The sequence below is a fragment of the Sarcophilus harrisii genome, chromosome 3, assembly GCF_902635505.1.
Source record: "Sarcophilus harrisii chromosome 3, mSarHar1.11, whole genome shotgun sequence".
Lineage (NCBI taxonomy): Eukaryota > Metazoa > Chordata > Mammalia > Dasyuromorphia > Dasyuridae > Sarcophilus > Sarcophilus harrisii.
Window position 1 is genome coordinate 201,833,992 of NC_045428.1, and position 23,421 is coordinate 201,857,412.

Below are 23,421 nucleotides of genomic sequence, written 5' to 3' on the forward strand. Positions count from 1 at the left end.
AAACATCCAACAGGCAAACAATTATACCATTTAAGGCAACAACAACAACCAAAAAAAACCCCTTCAGACAACTTTTAAGATTTATAAATCGTTTTCTTCACAACTACTGTATGATAGACAATAATACAATGTTATCATCATCCTATGGATAACAAAACAGAGACTCAAAGACGTTCCACTGTCACGCCTATGCCTCTTGGCTACGTGCTGAGCTACTTCTCTTAGAAAACAAGCACCCCCAAGATACCTGTGATTTAAAGAGAAGCAATTAGACAAACATCCAAGAAGGGGCAAATACAAAACAGAGCTGAAAACTTCTAAAACACAAGTGTCGCCCATTTGAATTCCCTTTCTGCCTTCTCTACAGAACAACCGTGTCTTTCGGATGCAGTGTGACTCACTTCTTTTCTGGTGGGATGTAATGCACATTCATGTTCGCATGTGGAGTGGTTTGGTGGTGACGAGATCTTTCGTTGGCCGAGAAAGCTGCATTGATGGCAAAGTGTTTCACATATGACTCCAGAATGGTTATTATGTTAGTTTGGCATGGAAGTTTCACAAGCTATAAGAAACAAACATTTATACTGTTAATCATTCAAATAAAAACAATGATTTCAATGACAGCAAACCACCATTACTTTCTAGCTAACAATTTAAAAAAATCTGACTTCAGCTATTCCAATTCAATTTCTCTACTTAAAGAAAAATAACCAATTCTAGTCCAGTACACCTTCAAAGAGAAATGCTCTTAAATCTCCTTAATGATCTTAATCTCCTTAAAAAAGGAGGAAAATTTCTAATTTTCCAGTTATATTTTTCCTGATATATATAGCAACTAATTAACTACATCTCTATGATAATTATAATATAAATGCCATAAAGTAGCTATAATGATTATTTAAATATCACTATGATGTATGGTTATGAATCATGAAACAATATAATCTCAAAAGAATAAACGTTAAGGGTATCACAGAGGACAATAAAAAGATACAGGACTATTTGTCAGGGATGCTGTAGAAATGAGTCTTGCTTCAGATATGAGCTGGAATAAATGACCTCTAAGGTATCTTTCAAATCTGAAATATCCTAAGTCCACACAGATAATAAAAGGGGGAAAGTAAGAGTTGGTACTTTAAAATCTTTTTAAATATCATCTTATTACAATAATTATTTTTAAAATTAAACTTTAAAAAATATAAATTTTATTCTCTAAAGTTTTCCTCAGGTACTATTAAGATTAATTGAATTAATTCAAGCAAATTTCAAATATAAGCTTCCCAATTTACATTCTCCTTTACATACACGTTTTCGCCTATTAATATAGTAGCAATCTTCTTCAAGTTTCTTCTTCAAAACTTCAGGTATTTCTATACTTATAGTTCTTTCTTCCATGTCCCTTTTTGTATGAAACTCCTGTTCTTCTTTCTGTGATCAACACAAATCCATTTTTAACAGTTTAACACAGTAAACTTAAACTGCAAAGAGATAATAACTTCCATGAGAGATACCTGAATTTATAAATTCTTAAAACATCTCAAACCCTAATCATAGAGGTAGCTCTACAATTTGTCTACTACTACTTGTTTAGCATTGTGGACTTAAGTTCTCAAGTAACCTGACAAAAAAATTTAAAAGGCCAGAAAATAGAATATCAATGCCTCCAGAAACAATAAACAATTCTACAATCTAAACAAATGGCTGCAGGCCATATCATCATTTGTCTGATACCACTGACTTGATCTATCTTACCTAAACCATCATCTACCACAATGAACCTGAAAAATGGATCTCTATACCTAGGCAGTCCAGAATCCATGTGCCCTGTCCTTGAGGAAATTTATCTATTATCTTTGGAGCTCCCACCCCAAGACCCAATACAGTTGATTCAGTAAATGAGTGCATATAAACTAGTCACCTTAAGCAGATTATATTGAATGATCTTCCTATACATCAAATCATGCTTCAGCTTAACATCCCATTCAAACCATCTCCCCTTTACCCCAATTTCCACCTCTTTATAATAAAACTCCCTTTCCAAGCCATTATTCCGCTCTAGGTCTGGTCTTCCCCTACATAAAAATGTGAACTCCTAGAGGGCAAGGACTGGCTTTTCAAAAAATATTTACATCCTCAATGCTTAGCACAGTGCCTTGCAGACTGTAAACTCACTTTCTCTCATTCATTCAATCATGCAGTCAAATGTCAAAGGTGGCTTTACACAATAGGGAAAAACCACTTGTATTTTTAAATTACTTAGGAAGATTTAATACTTGTACAAATATCTTTGGACATACGAATAAATGCAAAGAGTCAATAATATACTCAGTACAATACTGTAAAGAAGGTAAATCTTTTCTATTAAGTGAAGTAAAGTTTTAAGAGAATTTTTAAAACTTATAATTAAGCCAAGATTCAAATTTGAAAAATTCTGTTATGATAAAAAATATATTTTTAAAATGTCTTAAATCTTAAATTTTTACCATTTCTGTTTTCTCTTCAATGTCACTTTCTTCACTTCTTATTTCCTCATCTGTTTCTTCACTACTATCTTCAGAAGAGCTACTTATGGCTATATAAAACAAACATAAATCATATTTTATCATTATCATCTGATATCCCACTAGCCTGCCTAAAATAATGAAAATTTTCATAAGAAACTTTTCAGTTTGAGAACATCATAGGGCCTCCTCAATGAGATTCCCACTTACTCTAAAAAGAGTAGCCAAACAATCCACATAAGAAAACCCAAACAGATAAAATATGCTTATTTTCATCCTGTAACATATGATGGTCAATCCACTGATTAGCACCTCTGATAAACCTAGACGTGACAAATGCTGCAGACATAATGATCTCAGCCCAAAAGAAAAAAAGAAAGATTGTGAATTTTAACATATTTGCACTGTCAAAATTCTCAAATCTCAACATGTATCCTGGGTACAAAAGGCATCATTTCAATATTAATATTATTCTTCCAGGGATGATGTAATTGTGAACTTGTTAATAATATCACAATTACTGAAGCCCTAGAAATTGTGGGAGATCTATAAGGTAATGGAAAGATTATTAGTGGGGGAAAAAGTGGACTGCAATCATTTGCAATGATATCCATTTTGTAAGAATCTGTATAAAGAATATGAATGACAAGGAAATGTGTGATCATAAAAAGAAGAACTGGACAAGCATGCTTAAAATACAATATGCTTAAAGGAAATATATCAGAACCTCAGAAAGAAGAAAGTAAAAGAGGAAAAAGCAATGTAGAGAAGAAGCAGGGAACTGAATAAACTAATAGAAAAGCACTGATTCTTAAGTATCAGATATGTAAAATTTAAATTTTTATCCAATTAACTAAAAATGATTTCACATCCATTATCTCTTACTAATTCATTTATTTAAAGTTTTACATAAACCATCTTATTTGAATCTCAGCAGTCCTATAAGGTAGATTTTGCAAAGGTTTTTACTCCCACTTAATGGATGAGAAAACTGTTATCTAGAGAATTTAAGTTATCTGAATTTACTTCTCTTATGTCCAATGTTCCTTACACCATGACGCATCTCTGTGGATGGATAAGTCTTTAAAAAGTAAACTTATCTGGGAAAACATCTTCACAGTTAAAGGTTCTGATAAAGGCCTCATTTCCAAAATATATAGAGAACTGACTCTAATTTATAAGAAATCAAGTCATTCTCCAATTGGTCAAAGAATATGAACAATTTTCAGATGATGAAATTGAAACTATTACCACTCATATGAAAGAGTGTTCCAAATCACTATTGATCAGAGAAATGCAAATTAAGAGAACTCTGAGATACCACTACATACCTGTCAGATTGGCTAATATGACAGGAAGACAATGACGATTGTTGGAGGGGATGTGGGAAAACTGGGACACTGATGCATTTGGTGGAACTGTGAACAGATCCAATCATTCTGGAGAGCAGTTTGGAATTATGCTCAAAAAGTTATCAAACTGGGCCTACCCTTTGATCCAGCAGTGCTACTACTGGGCTTATATCCCAAAGAAATATTAAAGAAGGGAAAGGGACCCGTATGTGCCAAAATGTTCATGGCAGCCTTTTTTCATAATGGCTAGAAACTGAAAATTGAATGGATGCCCATCAACTGGAGAATGGCTGACTAAGTTATGGTATACGAATGTTATGGAATATTATTGTTCTGTAAGAAATGACCAGCAGGATGAATGAATACAGAGAGGCTTGGAGAGACTTACAGGAACTGATGCTCAGTAAAATGAGCAGAACCAGGAGATCACAATACTATATGAGGATCAACTTTGATGGAAGTGGTTATCTTCGGCAATGAGAGGATCTAATTCTGATCCAATTGAGCAGTGATGAACAGAACCAGATACACCCAAGCAAAAAATACTGGAAAATGAGTGTGGACTGCTTGCATTTTTGTGTTTTTTCCCCAGGTTATTTTTACCTTTCTAAACTATGATTTTTCTTGTGCAACAAGTAAACTATAACTATATAAATATGTATTCATATATTGGATCTAACATGTATTTCAACATATTAAACATGTATTGGACTACCTGCCAGCTAAAGGAGGGGATGGGGGGGAAGGGATTTGGAACAAAAGGTTATGTAAGGGTCAATGTTGGAAAAATTACCTATGCATATCCTTTGTAAATAAAAAGCTTTAATTTAAAAAAAAAATGAAAAAAAGTAAACTTATTCTTTAATAAATTAGCCAACTCACAGTTTTCATCATTTTCATCTTTTTCTTCGGCAGGAAGACTTTTTAACACAGAGTCAACACCAGGCAACCTGCAGCGTCTCTTCTTCCTTCCTTTTCTTCTCCTAAAGAAGATAAATTCAATTGAACTTCATTTATGTAAATTTACCAACTTAAATAGATGAAAAAAAAAAAAAAACCAGTTAAAATTAAACATGGTCAATGGTTAGTATCAGTTTTTAATATCCTAATACAATCACTACAAATACTCCAACAACTGATTCAAAGTTAAATGGTTCTATGTTCATTTAAAAATTAAGCAAATGTTCATTATGTCAAATTTCATATTTATATTTGATTCACATATTAAGTTTACAACATATTATTTCAAAATATAAAAATTTACACTGACATGAATTTAACACTTACATGCGAGCTACAGCTTTTCTTGCCAATTTACGTTGTAATCTACGATTTTCATCTGTGTCCCGAAGAACATGATCTTCAGCTGCCCATCTATCCCAGCTGAGGAAACAAAAGAAGAAAAAAGTGGCTTGAAATATCCAAAATTCTAAAATTACAATAAAGCAAACTCTAAGAAAGCAGCAGAGGGAGAGGGGAAAAAAGGATGTCATAGAACTTTCCCCCCTCAATTTTAGAAGCACATTCAAATAGCTTAAAATCAAAAAGTAGTCAAATAATTAAGAAATCAAGTATATTGAAAGATTAGGATTCCTTAACTATCCATAGATTTCCAAAACATATAGTCTGGAAAATATTATTCTTTAGAAAATGAAAACAATTATTTCTTGGTAAAAAAGTGCTGTTAAAAGTTTATTTGTTTTTTAATGTTTTTGATAGTCTCGTAATACATCTGTTCTGGAGCATACACTTACCTTCTGTTCCAACCATTAAAATGGATCAGATATTCTGGGATCTTTCTGCCCTTATCATCTTTCCCAACAATAACATCAACAATCTGAAATAAGAAAAAACAGGTGAGATATCCTTTATACGTTGGGAGGCATACATGGGAAATTCTGAGGCCGATCTGAGTGACCAGAAATAATTTTTAACAGATTTCTCTCATTTTCTAAATCTGTGCCGGAATGACAATTTCTTCCCAAATCTCCGTGTTTTTTTTTCTTTAGTGGATGCATCCCACTTGGAATAGGAAGTATCCACCCAACTACCTTCTAATTGGTCTCCGTGGATTTTAGTCAGGGCTATTTTCTTCACCCCATTGGCCAGGGAACCTATCATTAAAAAACACCAAACTATAGGCAGGACAACTTGGCCTCGGCCACGGGAAAGTTGGGAGATGTAGTCCCCAGGACTCCACCTCCTTCAAGCTTGAGCTGGAAATTCTGAGCCGACTCTTTCAGCTTTTTCTGTATTGCTTACCTCCAAGACAAGATACACAATTCCTGCTTCGCTGTCGATCACAACACCCCCTCCCCCCTTATACTGGAGAATTTCTTCCAGTCCATCCTTGCCACGGGCTTCAGAGATTTGGAAGCGGAAGCTGCGTGGTGGCTTGGGGGCTGCATCCCGGAGAACCGCGCTGGGGGCGCCCATTTTAAAGTCACACAGGGCAGGCAGCCACAGCGGAAGGGCCTCTGGGAGGCAGGCGAGGAGAAAAGCAGGCGAGAGACGCCGGTGGCTGAGGGAGGGGAAACACCCGGGCGATGCAGGCAAAGGGGCGCAGGGGAGGGGTTGCTAAAGCCATCGAAAGCAACTTGACTAAGCCTGAAGGCTGGCGCCGGGAAGCGCAACTGTGCGACGGGGGGCCGAGGGAAGCTGCTCAGGAACAATGCTGGAAGCCAGACTGCAGAGACATGCAAATTCCCAGTAACTGCAAAGGAAATGCCTTGCCCTCTCCAGGGGATGTCACTTTTCTTTCCCACCTACAACCAGAGATATACCTTAGGCTTCCTCTAAATCAAGACCTCAGTTCTTAACTTGGATGCTGTGAACTTGGTTTTTAATATAGGGAAAGACAGGTAAGTAAATAATATAGATGGGAGATATAGACAGGAAGAGAGAAATACCTATGGAACAACAGGTAAATATAAATAGATGGGAGACGGATGAAAGATATAGACAGAAATAGATACTTATATTAACAACAGATAGGTAAATAATATAGATGAGACAGATGAGAGATAGACAGGAATAGAGATACCTATAGAACAACATACAGACAGGTAGGTAAATAATATAAATAGATGGGATACAGATGAGAGATAAATACAGGTAAATAATATAGACGGGATATACAGATGATAGATTAGATAAATAGGTGGGATATAGATAGGATATATATATATAGGTATAAATAGAAATGAAAAGATATATGTAGATAAAGATTGATATGGATGGCTACAGATAAATATTTCAATGTTTGGTTTTCTTTGTCATCCTATATTATTTTATGCATTTAAAAACATTCTAAGAAGATGCCCCTGGGTTTCACCAAGGGGGCTTTAACGTTTGCAAAGTACTTCACAAAAACGATTTCATTTCACCTTCACAACAACCACATGCAGTAGGAGCTATGATTATCTTATTTTTACAACATGAGAAACCCAGCCTGAAAGGTTGCCAGGCCTAGGGTCACAGACAAAAACCCCTGCTCTAGACAACCCGATCTCAGTGTTCCTTAATTCCTATAATTTTTTTTTTCACTTCAGAGAAAACAACCCGTGAGAGACGTATAAATGCTACTCCCTCCTCGTGCACACACCACTCACGTTGGTGGAAGAAAAAGGCAAAAGAAAAAAATAAAGGGGTGGGGGGGGCACAAGTGGGTGGTTAAAATTTCCTTAACACAGGTAGAAGGGGGGCGAGACTGCACTCTGCTTTACGCAGCCGCAGCGTCACCCTCTTGGAGTCCTCTGGGGATGAGAGGGGAGCAAGGAGATAAAGTGTGAGACACCAGCGTGGCCAAGCTCTTTGACAGCCTCGCGCTGGAGCGCGCGCGCGCGCAACCTCTGGAGCCGCAGCCCCTCCCACGGCCCGGCCCCCCCCACGCGCCCCCCCCCCCCCGCGCGCTGCCCCCCCCCCCCGCGCGCTGCCCTCCGCGCGGCGCAGGGACCTGCCGGCCGGCTCGCTTCCGCGCGCGCAGTTCCCAGCGCCAAGCGCGGTTCTCCCCAACCCGCTCGCCCACCCGAGCGGTTGGCGCCCTTTCCCCGGAACCGCCTGGAAGGAGCACGTCATTTTTCTCCCCCCTCTCTCCCCGAAGCGTTGTCCTCCCATTCCTAGCCCCGGGGAACCCGCGCACCTATCTCCATCCCCTCTCCTCCCCTGCCCTCCGCTGGCGTCCCTTCCGTCCCCTTTCCCCCGTTCCCATCCTCCCCCCGCCCGTTCGTCCCGCTCAGTGGCACCTTGGCATCGTACAGGACTCGCGCCTTAGTGGGGTCGGGCTCGAAGCACAGCACTTTCTCCCCTGACTGAAATTTAAATTTCATTCCCCCGCACGAGCTCATTTGTTCATCGTGGCAGAGGGAGAAAATCCAGGTCGCGAGGAGCAGTGCGCGAGGTGGGGGTGGGGTGCGGTGGGGGGGGCCGGGAAAGAAATGGGGAGGGGGAGGTGGCGCGCAGTAAGCAAGGGGGGGGGGCGGAGAAAGAGGTAGCTCCGGCCCGGATTTTCCCCCCCTCCCGCCTTAGCCCTCCCTCGGCTCCGCCTCCCGCTCAGGCTGCGCTCCTGCCTGCCCCCTCGGCCCCCCCACCCGCCCGGTCTCCCAGGCTTGTTCCTCCCTCTAGCTACCTGGCCCGCGCAAAAGCGCGGCGCGCACGCGCTCACCCACCCCTTTTTATTTTTACGCCGCCGCCGCGCCGACGTCGACGGGGGTGGGGGAGGGGGGGGTGAAGAGACGGACCCCCACCCCCCTAGGGGAGCACCGAAGTGGTCGGCGAGGGAGATCAGCGGGTGACCGTGGGCTACTGAGCATGCCCGATATCTAGGGCCTGGTGGGGAGGGCGGGGTAGAGAAAGGTGCGAGGACTTTTCCGTTCCGGGCTTTGGCCGCAGCCCGGAAGAGCGCGGGGTCTGGTGGGGAATCGTTGGGGCGGAGAAGGGGCGGGCCGTAGTACCGAAGCGATCCCGTGACGTGTCGGCGCGCCAAAGTCTTCGAGCTGGTTCGCGTGCACGCGTGCCGATTGCTAAATAGGAACTCCGCTCCTTGCCGCCCGGTGTCCGGGGTGTTGCAAGCATGCTTCTGCGGGCTTCCCTGAGCTGCAGCCCGATATGCATCTAGCCTCCTCTCCCTCTCCTTTGTAAAAGGAGGAAGTTAAACTTTACAAATTAATGATAGTTTAAGATTAAAATCGAATAAGATACTGAGGGTGGGAGGGTTTGGGAGGAAAACTTGCCATTTTCCTGCACTTTCCCATAGGTGCTTATAGCAAGCACAGTCACAGCCTGGGGTACAAGGGGAACTGCGTAAGAGGTTCCCCCAAATCCCCGCTTGTACATGTGATATGTAGGGATGAAAGTGCACATACACGTCTACTGTTCAATTGTATGCTGCTCAACGTTCTATCCAGACAACGCTAGCTTCTTGAGGACAGGAACTGTTTATTGTATCCCCTACAGGTAAACCACATGCTTAATTACATACTTGTGGTCTGCTTGTAGAGCTGTTTTCATTTTCCCCTCGTGTCTTTCCAGCTTAATATAGCGGGGAAAGCATGTATTTATTGGATTCGAGTCCGAGAACTTGGATTTCCAATCCAGTCCAGTAAACGAATATTAACTAGCTACTGTATACCAGGCATGGGAATGCTTGCTAAGCGAGGGATAAGAATACATTAAAAAGAAAGACCTGCCCTCAAGGAGCTTAAAAGTGAATTTGCAGAGTGCACAGCTAAGGGTATCTATGCAATGCGGAAGCTGAAATCAGGTGAAGCAGCAAATGCAAAGTGGAATGAGTTTAAAATGCATTCTCTGACCTTTATAAAGGGAGGCATTGGGAAGAGTTTGGTTCTTCCTCCTCCAGCCCTCCCATTAGAGGGCAGAGGAGACTGGGAGAGGATTTGTGATGATTCTACCCTTCCTACTTTTTTTGTACAAGTCATTTCATCTGAGCTTTAGTGTCTTCAAATGTAAAAAGGTGATTCTAACTGTTTTCAAGAGAGTTGTGAGAATCAAGTGAGATAACAAGCATGAGTGCACTCAAAGCCCTGTACAAATGTATGCTAAAAACAGGAATTTGGAGTATGTGCCAAGCACATTTTTCCATAGGAAAAAAAAAATCAATAGTTCAATATCATACTGTTCTGTAAGAAATGACCAACAGGATGATTTCAGAAAGGCCTGGAGAGACTTACACGAACTGATGCTGAGCGAAATGAGCAGGACCAGGAGATCATTATATACTTCAACAACAATACTAGATGATGACCAGTTCTGATGGATCAGGCCATCCTCAGCAATGAGATCAACCAAATCATTTCTAACGGAGCAGTAATGAACTGAACTAGCTATGCCCAGAAAAAGAACTCTGGGAGATGACTAAAAACCATTACATTAAATTCCCAATCCCTATATTTATGCACACATGCATTTTTGATTTCCTTCACAAGCTAATTGTACAATAATTCAGAGTCTGATTCTTTTTGTACAGCAAAATAATGTTTTGGTCATGTATACTTATTGTGTATCTAAGTTATATTTTAATATATTTAACATCTACTGGTCATCCTGCCATCTAGGGGAGGGGGTAGGGGCGGGTAAGAGGTGAAAAATTGGAACAAGAGGTTTGGCAATTGTTAATGCTGTAAAGTTACCCATGTATATATCCTGTAAATAAAAGGCTATTAAATAAAAATTTAAAAAAAAAATAGTTCAATATCATTTAATTCAACAAGCAATTAGGAGTAGTTTCGGCACTGAGGATACAATGGCAAAAAAGGAAAGCTGGCTTTTTCAAGCTTATGGAATACTGAAATAAACGACAGGTTAAAGCATTATACAGAATAGATAGAAAATGTTTTTCTGAGCAAGCTACAAATTTGAGGAACTGGATACGGCTTCTTAAGTGCTGAACTTTGAATAGAATAAGGAAAGACTAACAGGTGAGGAGAGAATTGACTGTCAACATAGATGTGACCAAAGAAATTTACAGTATATAGTCACTGAGGAATATTGCTGCACAGAAAACAAAATAATAAAGAATTTAGAGAAAAGGGAAGATTGGAATAAATTTATGCAATGAAATAAAGCAAGAAGAATTTATACATTGACCGAAATCAATAGAATCAAGCAACAAACATTTATAGAGCTCCTCCTACTTGCTGGATGAGGCTAGGTGGTGAAATAAATAAGAGTGTTAGCTCTAGAATCAGGAAGATTCATCTTACTAAGTACAAATCTGGCCTTGGACGCTTAATGGCTGTGTGACCCTGGGCAACTCATTTAACTCAGTTTCCTCATCTGTAAAATAAGCTGGAGGATATAGCAAACTACTCCAGTATCTTTTGCGAAGAAAACTCCAAATAGGATTAGAAAAATGAAGGCACAACTAAACAAATACTTGAAGGACACTTCAACCTTCTAGAGATAGAGACACAAAAAATGAAATCTCTAATATTTGACAGGAAACAAAATACATGTGTAAATGTGTACACAGAATAAATATAAAAAAAAAAAGTCTCTTTAAGAACCAGGGCTTTTTTTTTTTCCTTTCTTATATTTCCAGTACTTAAAATAATGCTGGTACATAACAGGCACTTAATGAATGCTTATTGGCTTGACTGGAAATAGAGAAGAGGTGGGCAAAGATGTCATGTAAAAGGAGGTGTTTGACTGTGTCTGGAAAGACAGAGGTGAGGGTTGGGTCTATTCCAGGGCATGGGAGCAGCCAGTGAAAAGACATGGAGTTCATAGATGGAATTCAGTGGGTCAAGGAACAAAGTTAAGACCAATTAGTATCACAGTATACAAGGAGGGGAGTAATGTCCAACGAGGCTGAAAAGATTGTTTGGGATTTGGATGTGAAGGTCCTAAAAATTAAACAGAACATTTTATCCTATGGCAATAAAGAGTTTATTGAATAGGGCAATGGCTATGAGATTGAAGAAAAATCCCTCTGATAACTTTGAGGAGGATAGATTTAAGTGATGAGAGATTTAGGGCAAAAAGTTGTTGAAATAATCTAGAAGGGAAGGACTGGAACCCAAGTGATGACTGTGTGAAGAATGAGGTAGAAGTTGTCATAGGACAACTGAGAAAAATTTGAAGATGTTCAGAACTCATATCAATGCGATGATCAAAACTTCAGAATATGGAAGGTGAAACAACTTCTGTCTCGGGGCAAAAAAAAAAAAAAAAGTCATACATTAGACCAAGGGACATAATGGTAAGAGAGTAATTTTCAGACATTGTTAACTTATTTCACTTAACTATGTTTACCTTTTGTACGTCTTTTCTGTCTTGTTCATCTACATAGGAGAACTAAAAAAGACAAAAATTTAGGAACCCCAAATGATCATTGCTCTTCTTAATAGGTTAGCACTCAGAAATGGAATTCAGCACCATTAGGTAGGGTGAGATCTCTGGTGGAAAGATTAGACCTACCAGATCAGAGTGAATTTGACAGAGTAAGTAGCTGACAGGACTTAACTCTTCTTCAAAAAAACAAAAAAATTGGTTAGGTAGCAGTAGGTAAAATGCTTGGCTTATGGCTTATGGCCAGGAAGATCTGAGCTCAGATTCAGCACATTAGCTAAGTGATCTTGGACAAATTACTCAACTTTTGTCTGCTTCAGTTTCAACTATAAAATGGAGGATAATAGCACCTACCTCCCGGGATTGCTATGAGAAAGAAATAATGTTTATTATAAATCACTTAGTATAAAAGTACATAGAAAATAGTAGGTGCTTCATAAATGCTATCTATTATTAAAACACTTTCAACCTGCAGATGAAATTCTCCTTCTAGGAAGATGAGAAAGCATCAGTAGTAAAAATTCTGAGGGGAAAAAATGCAGGGGGGGTTATAGTTTGTACTTTTTTTTAAACAAGTATCTTAAACTGTAGGTCACAAACCTACATGGAGTCACATAAGTGACTATGGGAATTATGAAATTGTGATTTATTATCAGTAAATGTTTGATTTGTATATCTAGCATATACTTATATACCTGAAATCTCATAAAATTTTCTTGGGTTGGAAAAAAAGTTTTAGAAACCTTGTTTTAAAAGAACAAGGAAAAACTTTATGCTTTATTTAAGCTAAAAGATCATGACAGCACCTGCTCTTCTCTTGAAGAGCTAGCCAAGAATGTCAGCTATGCCAGAAGCTAGAGACTCCATGAAAGCAGTGTCTAAGAGATACTATAAATTCAGTGGTCAAAATCTAATAGAACAGACTCTGGCAGTGAAAACTACAAGTTCAGTAGAGCAATGTCAAGTGGTGTCATCCCAAATTATCAGAATATCAGATACAGTTTTATCGAATTGCCTCTCCCCATTTCCAGTGGCTCACTCCACCCTGTTAGAGTCCAGTTCCCACTCTCAGCATCCTGACTCCATCCTTGCTTCGCTCTACCCCCCAAGTTTGAGCCACGTGTGTATATATGTCATTGAGAACTCACTTTGTTTGCTGGATTCTTGGAGACGATAGTCTCATTCAGCCCTGGGACCAAACCATGGATCCATTTGGTCCCAATAAATCTCTCTCTTTTAAATAAATTATTAAATGCTCTCTATTTTCTATCTTGCCTCAGTTTCTCTAGCATTATAATTTGAAAAGTGAAGTCTTTATCAAAGAAACTCACTGTAAAATTTTTTTCACAGTAATGATTATGAGCTAAATATTTTTTCTCCATTCTATTTTCTTCATTTTCCATTTTCTCCCTTCTCCCCCCACTCTCTCTCTCCTTTTACCCTGTCTATTCCTCCAAAGTGTTTTGCTTCTGACTTTTACCTCCTCTAAACTGACTTCCCTTCTCTCAACTCTCCCCACCTCTTCTTGTGTCCCCTTCCTCTCCTTTTCTGTTTGATAAGATAGATGTCTACATGCAACTGATTTGTGTATGTTTTTACCTCTTTGAGCCAATTCTAATAAGAATAAAGTTCATGTGCAGATTCCTTCTCTGTTTCCCACATTTCCCTCTCCCTTCAAAAATCTCTCTCAGGCTTCTTTTATGTCAGGTAATTTACTACATTCTTCTTCTCTCTTTCCTCTTCTCCCAGTAGACTGAGATTGAAATGTCACCAATTTTCCTCCTTGTTTTTGTTAGGTATGTACTTGTACACTGGACAGTTAGTTGATACAGTGGATAGCATATTGGGGCTTGAAGTCAAGAAGCCTCATCTTCTTGAGTTCAAATCAGTATTCAAATATTTCCTAGCTATGTGGCCTTGGGCAAGTCACTTAACACTATTTGCTTCAGTTTATCATCTGTAAATGAGTTGGAGAAGAAAATAGCAAATCATTCCCAAATCTTTGCCAAGAAAACTCCAATGGGATCACAAAAAAGTCAAACATGACAAAAATATCTAAACAACAACAAAAAGTCAATGACCAGCAAGTGTCTTTTCTATTTGAGTTGAAAACCAGTGTCTTAAACCATGAGGTAGGTTAAAACAAAATACAAAAAGGCCTCCCAGAGTAATTAGAAGGATATCTTTATTTAAAAGGATGGATCTTTGTTTTAGGAAGAAACTTGGTGGAGAGAATCATTAAAACAACTGAAAATACCTAACATCAATCTAGACTACTTTCCTCCTTCTTAACTTTGGACTATAGTTTGTCTAGTCAATTATATATCATAAGGTAATAATTCTTCTGTAAGATGATCTCTCCTATGTGGGTAATTAGACTTCCTTTAGAAAGGAATGATGCAATCAGTCCGTCAACTTTTGAAGGACCAACTAGAATAACTGAAAGATTTCACCATATATTGAGAACTTTAACTCCAAATTTTGTGGAATCAGAATTCAACATATGGAATAGGATGCTACAATGCGGCTGATAGGAGAAATCCCATACTGAATTGAAAAGAAAGTAGTAGCAAGAGCAATAAATTTGGAATCAATATGAGTTCAAATCCTACTTCTTCACCTGTGTGACTCTACAAGTCATTTATGTCCCTGGGTCTCAGTTTTCTTATCTGTAAAATTTTGGGAGATAGATTGAATGACTTTCCAGATAGCTTTGAGTTCTAAATCTATCATACTATGTTTCCATGACTATGTTTTGAGACTTAAATTTTCTGTTTAGCACCCGTGACCTCAGGCAAGCTGTTTACTTTGGGTATTCTTAACTAGAAAATGAAAGGGTTGAAAAAAGTGTTTTATCTAAGTCTCCCTCTATAATCCCAGATCCTAAGATGTGATCTACAGCAGAGCACAATGAAAATACATGTTTAAATTTATAACCTTGAAGACAATGAGATACTATTGAGAGAGAGACATTTTCAGACAGAGAGATAAAGACAGATACAGAAAGACAGAAAACAAAAGAGAAAGAGACGGGAGGGGCGGGGGGAAGGGGGGAGGAGGACGGGACAGAGAGACAGAGAGGGAAAAAGAGAGAGAGAGAGAGATGCACTTCACATCAATACCAGACACTGTTTACACCATTTGATGTTAGCTTATTTACCATATTCTACTTACTGAAGAATATATATGAAATAGAACATCTGAAAATGGCTTTCAACAACAAGGTCTGAGTTGAAAAAGACTTTTTCTAAAATATAGGTAAATAAAATAGCCCCTGCACAAATATTTCTTTAATTGAAGTTTTATTGTATTTGTAAGCTGTACTTTTTTGCAGAAAAGTAAATAACCAGTTGGGTTCAGTCTTCCAAACTCTCCTCTGTTTTTCAAATATTTTTCTGATAATTACATATTTAAAAGCAGTTTTTTAATGTATTGTTATAGACTTGTTGCAATATAGCAAGCCAAAAAAGATAATGAAATGTTGGTTCAGATACAAAAACAGGAAGACTGCATAGTGGTTATAATGTCAAAACATTATTTTTTCAACCAAGTACTAGATCTCTCTTTATGTTGTCAAATGAAAAATTATAAAGTCTGGCTTTCTTACTACTATCACTATTCTTTAGTGTTTCAACTCATTGAAATCTCTTTCCCAGGACCCAGAGATATCTTTGTCCCATGTTAATATATGAAAAAGACAGAACTGGAAAGCACGCCTTGTAATGATATTCCAGTATAGTCTTATCACCTCTCTTTGTCTGTGATGTTGTGCTGAGATGTGGAAGCTTATTTTATAAGTCTATAAAATATCCCTCTATATTGACTCATGTTTTGCTGTTTCTGACTTAGAAATCACAAGATTAGGAAAATAATTTTTTCTAATTTGTACTTAGGAAAAATATGGATCTCCAAAGTCCCTGTTGACCTGACAAAGTTTCCTAAGTACTTTGAAGATGATTGAGTGACATTCTTTTAAATAAATAAATAAGTTTTTTTTGTTTTGTTTTGTTTTAGCACTTAAGAGGCAGTAATAAATTCTTGTTCACATTTAGGTCAGGTATGATCTGGAATAACTTTAAACTTAATGCAAATTTGTGGACTTCATTTATGTGTACTTGTGACAGGATTTTCTTTCTCTTTTTTTTTTTTTTTCCTCATTGAAGGGTGTTGTGTATAGCAGAAGGGACATAATTGAGAGGGAACTAAAAATGGGTTTTTTAAATAAAATTTAAATTTAAAATAAAAACCAAATTTAGTAAACTCCATTCTTTTCATTTATTTCTCAGGCAATAAATAGATGGGATCAAAAGACTATTAAAAATCCTCTTCAAATAAGATTGAAAAAATAGTTGCTTATCACTTAAAGAACAAAATATAGTTTTTAAATGGAATGGAATAGTATTGTTATGAGAAATTTTTTTTTTTAAAGGCAATTTCAAGAAGACAGGAAAAGACTTCTGTGAATTGATACAGAATGAAATTAGGAGAATCAAAAGACTAATTTATATCATAATATAAATATACAAAATAAATATTACATCATATATTATAGATATAAATATAAATCCAGGAGAACAATTTCTACAACAGTAATACTATAAAGGCAAACAACTTTGAAAGTCATGAAAAGTATCATTAATGTAATAGCTATCCATGATTCCAGAAGACTGATGATGAAACATCTCCCCTTAACAGAGTGATAATGGACTCAGGGTGCAGAATGAAATACAATTTTGGGACATGACCAGTGAAAGAATTTGTTTTGCTTAACTATGCATTTTGTTACTAAGATTTTCTTTTCTTTTTTCTAATGGGGTAGAAGTTGGTAGGAAGGAGCAATTACAGATTAAAAAGACAAATTTAAGTGAAAATAAATTATTACAATACTTTCTAAAAAAAGAAAAATCATTATAAAAATAGAATTTTAGATGATGACCAGGAGGAGCTCACATTTCTCTTATTGATCTGTTTTAAAGAATTCAGGGTTGCAAAATTAGGGCTAACTAATAACTTGTAAAACATTCCATAGAGGAAATTCATATTCTAGTTAGAGTTGGACAGTATTATAGATTTGGTTCCTTCCAGCACTGGTATTCTGTGCTTCTATAATTCTGAGCTCCATTTCAAATTAAACCTACTATATTCCAGCAATGAATATCAAAATCCTAATAAAGTGTCAAGCATTGTTCTATTTTATAAAAGTGTAGACATAAAAAAAAGAACAAACTGAATGTAGAGATAACACACCTTTGGATATATGCCACTGACCACTCGTGCTTTACATTTCAATTCAAAGCAAAGACAATTTTTTCCACATACTATCCAAGTTTCATCAAATGGCAACTGTTAGAATCCTTACAAAGTGTTAACTCACCGGAATTGATAGAAACAATGCTTAAGTTTACACCTTTGAGAGTTCCCACATTAGCTCACACATTAGAGTTCACAAGTTCCACCTCCCACAATCCCACTCTCTCAGAGGAGAACCTTTGGGTTCACACCTTTAAAAGAGCATATATAAAGAAGCTCTTGGAGCCTCAGTCAGGAGTCAGTGGAGGAGACTGATTGACAGAGCCAGATTTCAGTCAGGAGAAGATTGAGAACAAAGGATTTGGAAACGGAGAGGCTGAAGCTGGCAGAGGCAAAAGACTAGCAAAGAGATCTCTTAAAACCAAAGAAAGTTTACTGGGCTATTTTGGAAGAGACAATAAAGGATCTGAACTTTTAACAGCTGGCTGCATTTGAGGTGATTATTGATCTGAACTGAAACTAAGGCTGCCTCCAGCATGCCCCCCCACCCCCAAACCTGCACCCAGAGAACCATCATATATTAGAAAAGAAGAGAACACTACAGGCAACTCTAGAAGCTAACATGTTATGTTATAGCAAAGGGGTTCTTTTTCTACAGCAGACCCCTAAAACAGGTGTGTAATGAAGCAAACAAGCTTTTTGAGAGGGGAATTGAAATTTAGTGGCATTAATGATAATTAAAATCCTTCAACAACATAGGAAAAATTGAAATCGCACCTAAATAGCAAGAATAATTAGTTAGAATTTTAAAAATTGAATAATGTACTTCAGGTGACCATTCTCAAGTTAATTCACTTTGTTCCCCTCTGACCACCTTTCCCTGACCACCCCCTTCCCCCATCCACTCAGCTCTGAATCATGCTATTTTTGAAGTTTCAGTTAACAAAAGTCAGTATCTTTGCCCCAGGTACAAAAATACTGATTATTGCTTGGTCACTATGTCTTGCTCTAGGAATTCAAAAGTAATATAAGATATAGTAACTACTTTCAGGAGTTTATAATAAATCTCAGTGAGACAAAAGACTAACATATAAAGAGCAAAATTTGAAGAGCAAAATGTGTAGGTTAATTTCAAATGCTGGAATATGATCCAGGAAAAAAAGTAAGCACTGAAATACAAACAAGAATAACTTACATTTGCTAACATTAACATTGCCATGAGCAGAGGCCTTACCATGCAGGGGTCCTCAAACAGGGAGCCAGTTCACTGTCCCTCAGACCGTTGGAGAGCCAGACTATAGTAAAAACAAAAACTTTGTTTTGTGGGCCTTTAAATAAAGAAATTTCATAGCCCTGGGTGAGGGGGATAATCGTCCTCAGCTGCTGCATCTGGCCTGCGGGCAGTAGTTTGAGAACCCCTGAGAGGCTTATTACCGAGGTCAAAGATGTCCATAATGATGGCATCCAATATGTAACTTCCCCTTTCTCTCTTACTAGTAAGGCATCATCCTCCCATGTGTCATAAAAGTGACTCTGTTCTCTTAAAGCTTTGCCAAAAAAGTTTAAATTAAGACACATTCTACTACATATTTCCTCAATAACTGACTGAATTTATTTAAAAGGCTCCACTTAACTAACTATAATAAGTCATATCACCAGGGTGCTGACTACCTAGTGAGCAGCAAGGTGGGACATTAGATAGAGCACTGCACCTAAAATTAGGAAGACCTGAGTTCAAATGTGACTTTAGACATTTAAGAGCTGTGTAATTCTGGGCAAGTCACTTGTCTCTGTTTTTCTCTTTTGTAAAATGTGGGTGATAATAGCACCTACCTCTGAAGGTTACTATGAGAATCAAATGAGGTAATAATTGTAAAGCTCTTAGCACAACAGAGTTAGCACTATATAAATGTTAGCTATTATAATTTTTTTTATCTTGGCAATTCAGGACACCAAGAAAAATGTAAAAATCATACAGTTCTGTTTGGTCATTTCCCCTTCTTCTATAAGGATGCTGATGTCATCCTTTTAAAGGGTCACTCTTTCACTTTAAGAATCATAATTTTTGGAAAACCAATCAATTTTAATTTGACTTGTTGACACTAAATGTGTTGGAATATTCCTAGAGGAGCTAAATTCTATCAATCTTGATATTCTTTCTGTAAAATAAACTAAAACAAAGTGGAAACTGTCAGCTAAATGTAAAGATAACTAATAGGTACTCTTTGGAGAGGAATTGGCAGAATAGTTTGGTTGTATATCTTGTGGAAACAAGAGACATTATTTCATTGCAATATTTGATTTTCATGTTTCAATATTAATAATAAGAATTTGCAAATTCTTATATATGAAAATATATGAAACTATGAAAATAATTCTAATTTATGAATACATAAATTAGTAGTGGTTGTAGAGGATGAAGTGATAGAGAAATTTTGTGAAAAATTTGATAAGATCCTCAAAAATCAATAGTAAGAAGGAATAAAAGCAACTAAAGACAAATATTGTTTCTTGTTTCTATATCATGAACACCTTTTTTGAGAAAAGAATTAAGTAGATGCTAGAAATTGGTAGGTCAGCACCATACAATGCCATAAAGAATAGAAATAGAATACTTTATCACATAATCAATGAATGCACATTTATTAAGAAGCTGCTACATGCCATGTTGTTGCTTTTCACACGTCTGACTCTTTGTGATTCTATTTATTATTTTGTTTTTGTTTGCAGAGATATGGTATGGTTTGCCATTTCCTTCTCCAGCTCATTTTATAGATGAGGAAACTAAGATAAACAAAGTTAAGTGACTTGCTCAGGGTTACCTACTTAGTAAAGTAGCTGAGAACTCAAGATGAGTCTTGGGGCAGCTAAGTGGTACAGTGGATAGAGCACCATTCCTGAAGTCAAGAGGACCTGAATTCAAATCTGGTCTCAGACACAGCATTATCTGTGTGACCTTGAACAAGTCACTTAACCCCAATTGCCTCAGCAAAAAAAAAAAAGAAAAAGAAAAAGAAAAAGAAGGTGATGAGTCTTACTGACTACAAGTCTAGTACTCTCCACTGTGTCACCACTGGCTACTCATTAAGAATAGCAAAAGTAGGCAAAAGACAGTCCCTGCTCTCAAAGAATTTACAATTGAATAGGGGAAGAAAACATGCAGACAAATATATGCAAAGCAAAATATATACAGAATACATATGAAATAATGGAAGAAAGGAATTGGAATTAAGAAGGACTGATAGGGAAAAAAAAGAAAAGACATTTTTGTAGGAGTTATTCTAAATCAGCTGTTTTCAGTCAGACCACAAATTCTTCAGAGCTAAAACCAGAATTCGTTTTTTTTTTTTAAAGAAAGAATACTAAGAAATATATGTGGCATAAAACTGAAACCACTAACCCTGAACTATTTAAATAAGTAATTAAAAATTTTAGAATGGGAAATGGACAACAGAAATGACATTGATTGACTATAATGATATTTATCCAGAAATTTAACCAGTTTCAATTAATGGCCATAACAAGGGCCCAAAAAAGCCTGAAAATCATTTTAGGCATTAAATGTCTGATTTATTTGTCAATTGGAGAGAGATAAATACCAAAAGCAACACAAAATTAACATAAAAATTCATTTGGAAAATCTTTTGAAGAAAGATTATGTGTTATTATGAACTGCATTGTCATAAAATAAAAAGAAGTAGTGGAGAATAAAAACAGTTTAAGGAAAGCTTGGGAAAATATCAAAACAAGCATCTCATCTAAAGGGCACTCAAAAATGAACTTGGAAAGAATATTGCAAACAAAAGAGAAATTGAAGCGGGTTGGGGTCCCTTTAAGAAATTCTATTTCCTATTGATTTGTGATTCCTTTCAGATTCCCAGCCCCTTCTGACTGAGGCAAATCAGTCCAGGATGCCAAAGCCTTTGATTCACAAATCCTAGTCAAAAGCATGACTTTGAATTCCAATTGGAGATCTAGGCTTGTCCCAGCCCCCACTGGATCTGATCTGCTCTGGTTGTCCCAGCCTCCATTCTGACTTGTTTGGGTTGCCCAGCCCCCACTGGTTCTGATCTGCTCAGTTTCCCAACCCCTACCAAGACAACCAATATAATGAGCTTCCATCAACTAAGGTCATTGCAGATGGACCTCAGCAGCTCACTCAGCTGCCAGAACTTTTTGTCCACTGAGAACTGCATTTTCAGTGCAAAACTCTATTTTCCATAGATCTGCTACTATAGAAGTCAGTCTTTGGTTAAACTGATTTCTATTTAACAATAAACTTTCATTTTGCAACTAATATTCGGGAATGAGTGAATTTTTTCACTTCTAGAACCTGTGGCTGATAGCCACTAACCTCTAGACCACCAGGTATCTAGACCACTCAACTAGCATCATATTGATTTGTCCAAATCATTTAAATAAATTTTTCTCTCCATCAAGGTTAGCGGAAACATTATACTTGGACCCTAAGATTATAGTTCCAGTGTTTATTGAGGAGGTAGCAATGAGATTAAAGAAAACAAAGACAAGAAAAGCAGTTAGATTGCACCAAGTATACATAAAGAAAATCGGTGGTGGAAGTAATGCAACTGCAAGCAGATTGAGAGACTAATATACAAACTATCTGAAGGAAGAAAAAAGATGCCAAAGGCATGGATAAGGTTCTACTCATTATTAAAACTGAAGGAAAAAAACAAAACAAAACAAAACACTGACAGAGATAACATCAATAGCTATAAAATCTTTGAGAGTTGTGGTATATGAATATTATGGAATATTATTGTTCTGTAAGAAATGACCAACAGGATGATTTCAGAAAGGCCTGGAGAGACTTACATGAACTGATGCTGAGTGAAACGAGCAGGGCCAAGAGATCATTATATATTTCAACAACAGTACTAAATGATGACCAGTTCTGATGGACCTGGCCATCCTCAGCAAGGAGATCAACCAAATCATTTCCAATGGAGCAGTAATGAACTGAACCAGCTACACCCAGCGAAAGAACTCTGGGAGATGACTTAAAACCATTACATTGAATTCCCAATCCCTATATTTTTGCCCATCTGCATTTTTGATTTCCTTCACAAGCTAATTGTACAATATTTCAGAGTCTGATTCTATTTGTACAGCAAAATAACGGTTTGGTCATGTATTTAAAAAAATGTAAAAAAAAAATTGCTTTAAATATAACTGGGGAAAATATGGAATAAATAAATTAATTAAAATTAAAGAAAAAAAAAGAGAGTTATCTATCCATGGACATGATTTGCATAAGATGTTACAATTTGCATTATTAGAGTAATTTCCTGAATTATTGAGATCACAAATCTTATTAAGAGAGTAAGGTCTGAGTAGACATATGAAGATTATACACACATAATCAATCATGGGTACAAAGTGTAATTATGAAGTACAACTCTCTCCAGCTTAAGAGGTATCCTTGTGTATTCCTTAATTCTGTACCCCTTTAAACACTTCAACTCGCTTCTGACCCACGTTTCCCTTCCTAGTTATCCAAGAGGTTTTCCAAGAAGTCAGGTTATGCTTTTATCTTCAACCATAACAAGTCTTTCTTAAATTCTCTTTACCTCAGAGAAATCAAGTTCTTTCTGCTATCTAATTTATCAAATTCCAATCCCTAATTGAGAAAGGACATATCAGACCTTATTCTGAAATTTAGGACCATGGATCTGACCCTAGTGAACTCTGTAAAATTTGTATAAAATAATCACTGAAAATGACCCTAGTGAACTCTGTAAAAATTGTGTAAAATCACAAAAACCATGTCCCCTTTGCTCTGCAAAAACCCAGGCTCCAAATGGTCTCACATCTCCATTCAAGAGCAAATTAAACTCCTATTGATCTTTTAGGAAGTCTCATCCTAAGAAAAAACTTCACATTTAATTGAGAAATCTTGGTCTAATTATCAAACCTCCCCCAGACTTATCCATAAAATAGGTCTTTTGCTAACTTCTTTGCAGGTTTTCTCCATTGAAAAAATAGGTCCA

At 37.2% G+C, this 23,421-nt stretch overlaps 1 protein-coding gene across 4 annotated transcripts in view; it reads right to left on the reverse strand.

Moving 5' to 3' along the window:
• The window catches only part of MSL3 (MSL complex subunit 3), a 33,316-nt gene extending 14,647 nt beyond the window's left edge, over nt 1-18,669 (reverse strand). Inside the window, exons 1-7 of one of the 4 annotated variants that reach the window (XM_031959001.1) lie at nt 18,645-18,669; nt 5,608-5,690; nt 5,141-5,236; nt 4,736-4,836; nt 2,484-2,572; nt 1,306-1,428; nt 402-562 (exon numbers count right to left, since the gene is read on the reverse strand). In XM_031959001.1, coding sequence (XP_031814861.1) covers nt 402-562; nt 1,306-1,428; nt 2,484-2,572; nt 4,736-4,836; nt 5,141-5,236; nt 5,608-5,690; nt 18,645-18,647 — 656 coding nt within the window. In that variant the 5' untranslated portion in view covers nt 18,648-18,669. Of the gene's footprint in view, nt 1-401; nt 563-1,305; nt 1,429-2,483; nt 2,573-4,735; nt 4,837-5,140; nt 5,237-5,607; nt 5,691-6,115; nt 6,427-8,097; nt 8,289-8,520; nt 8,540-18,644 lie in introns of those variants that run through there. The other 3 variants (XM_031959002.1, XM_031959000.1, XM_012546093.3) reach the window with 3 other exon arrangements.
• Nucleotides 18,670-23,421: the final 4,752 nt, after the last annotated feature.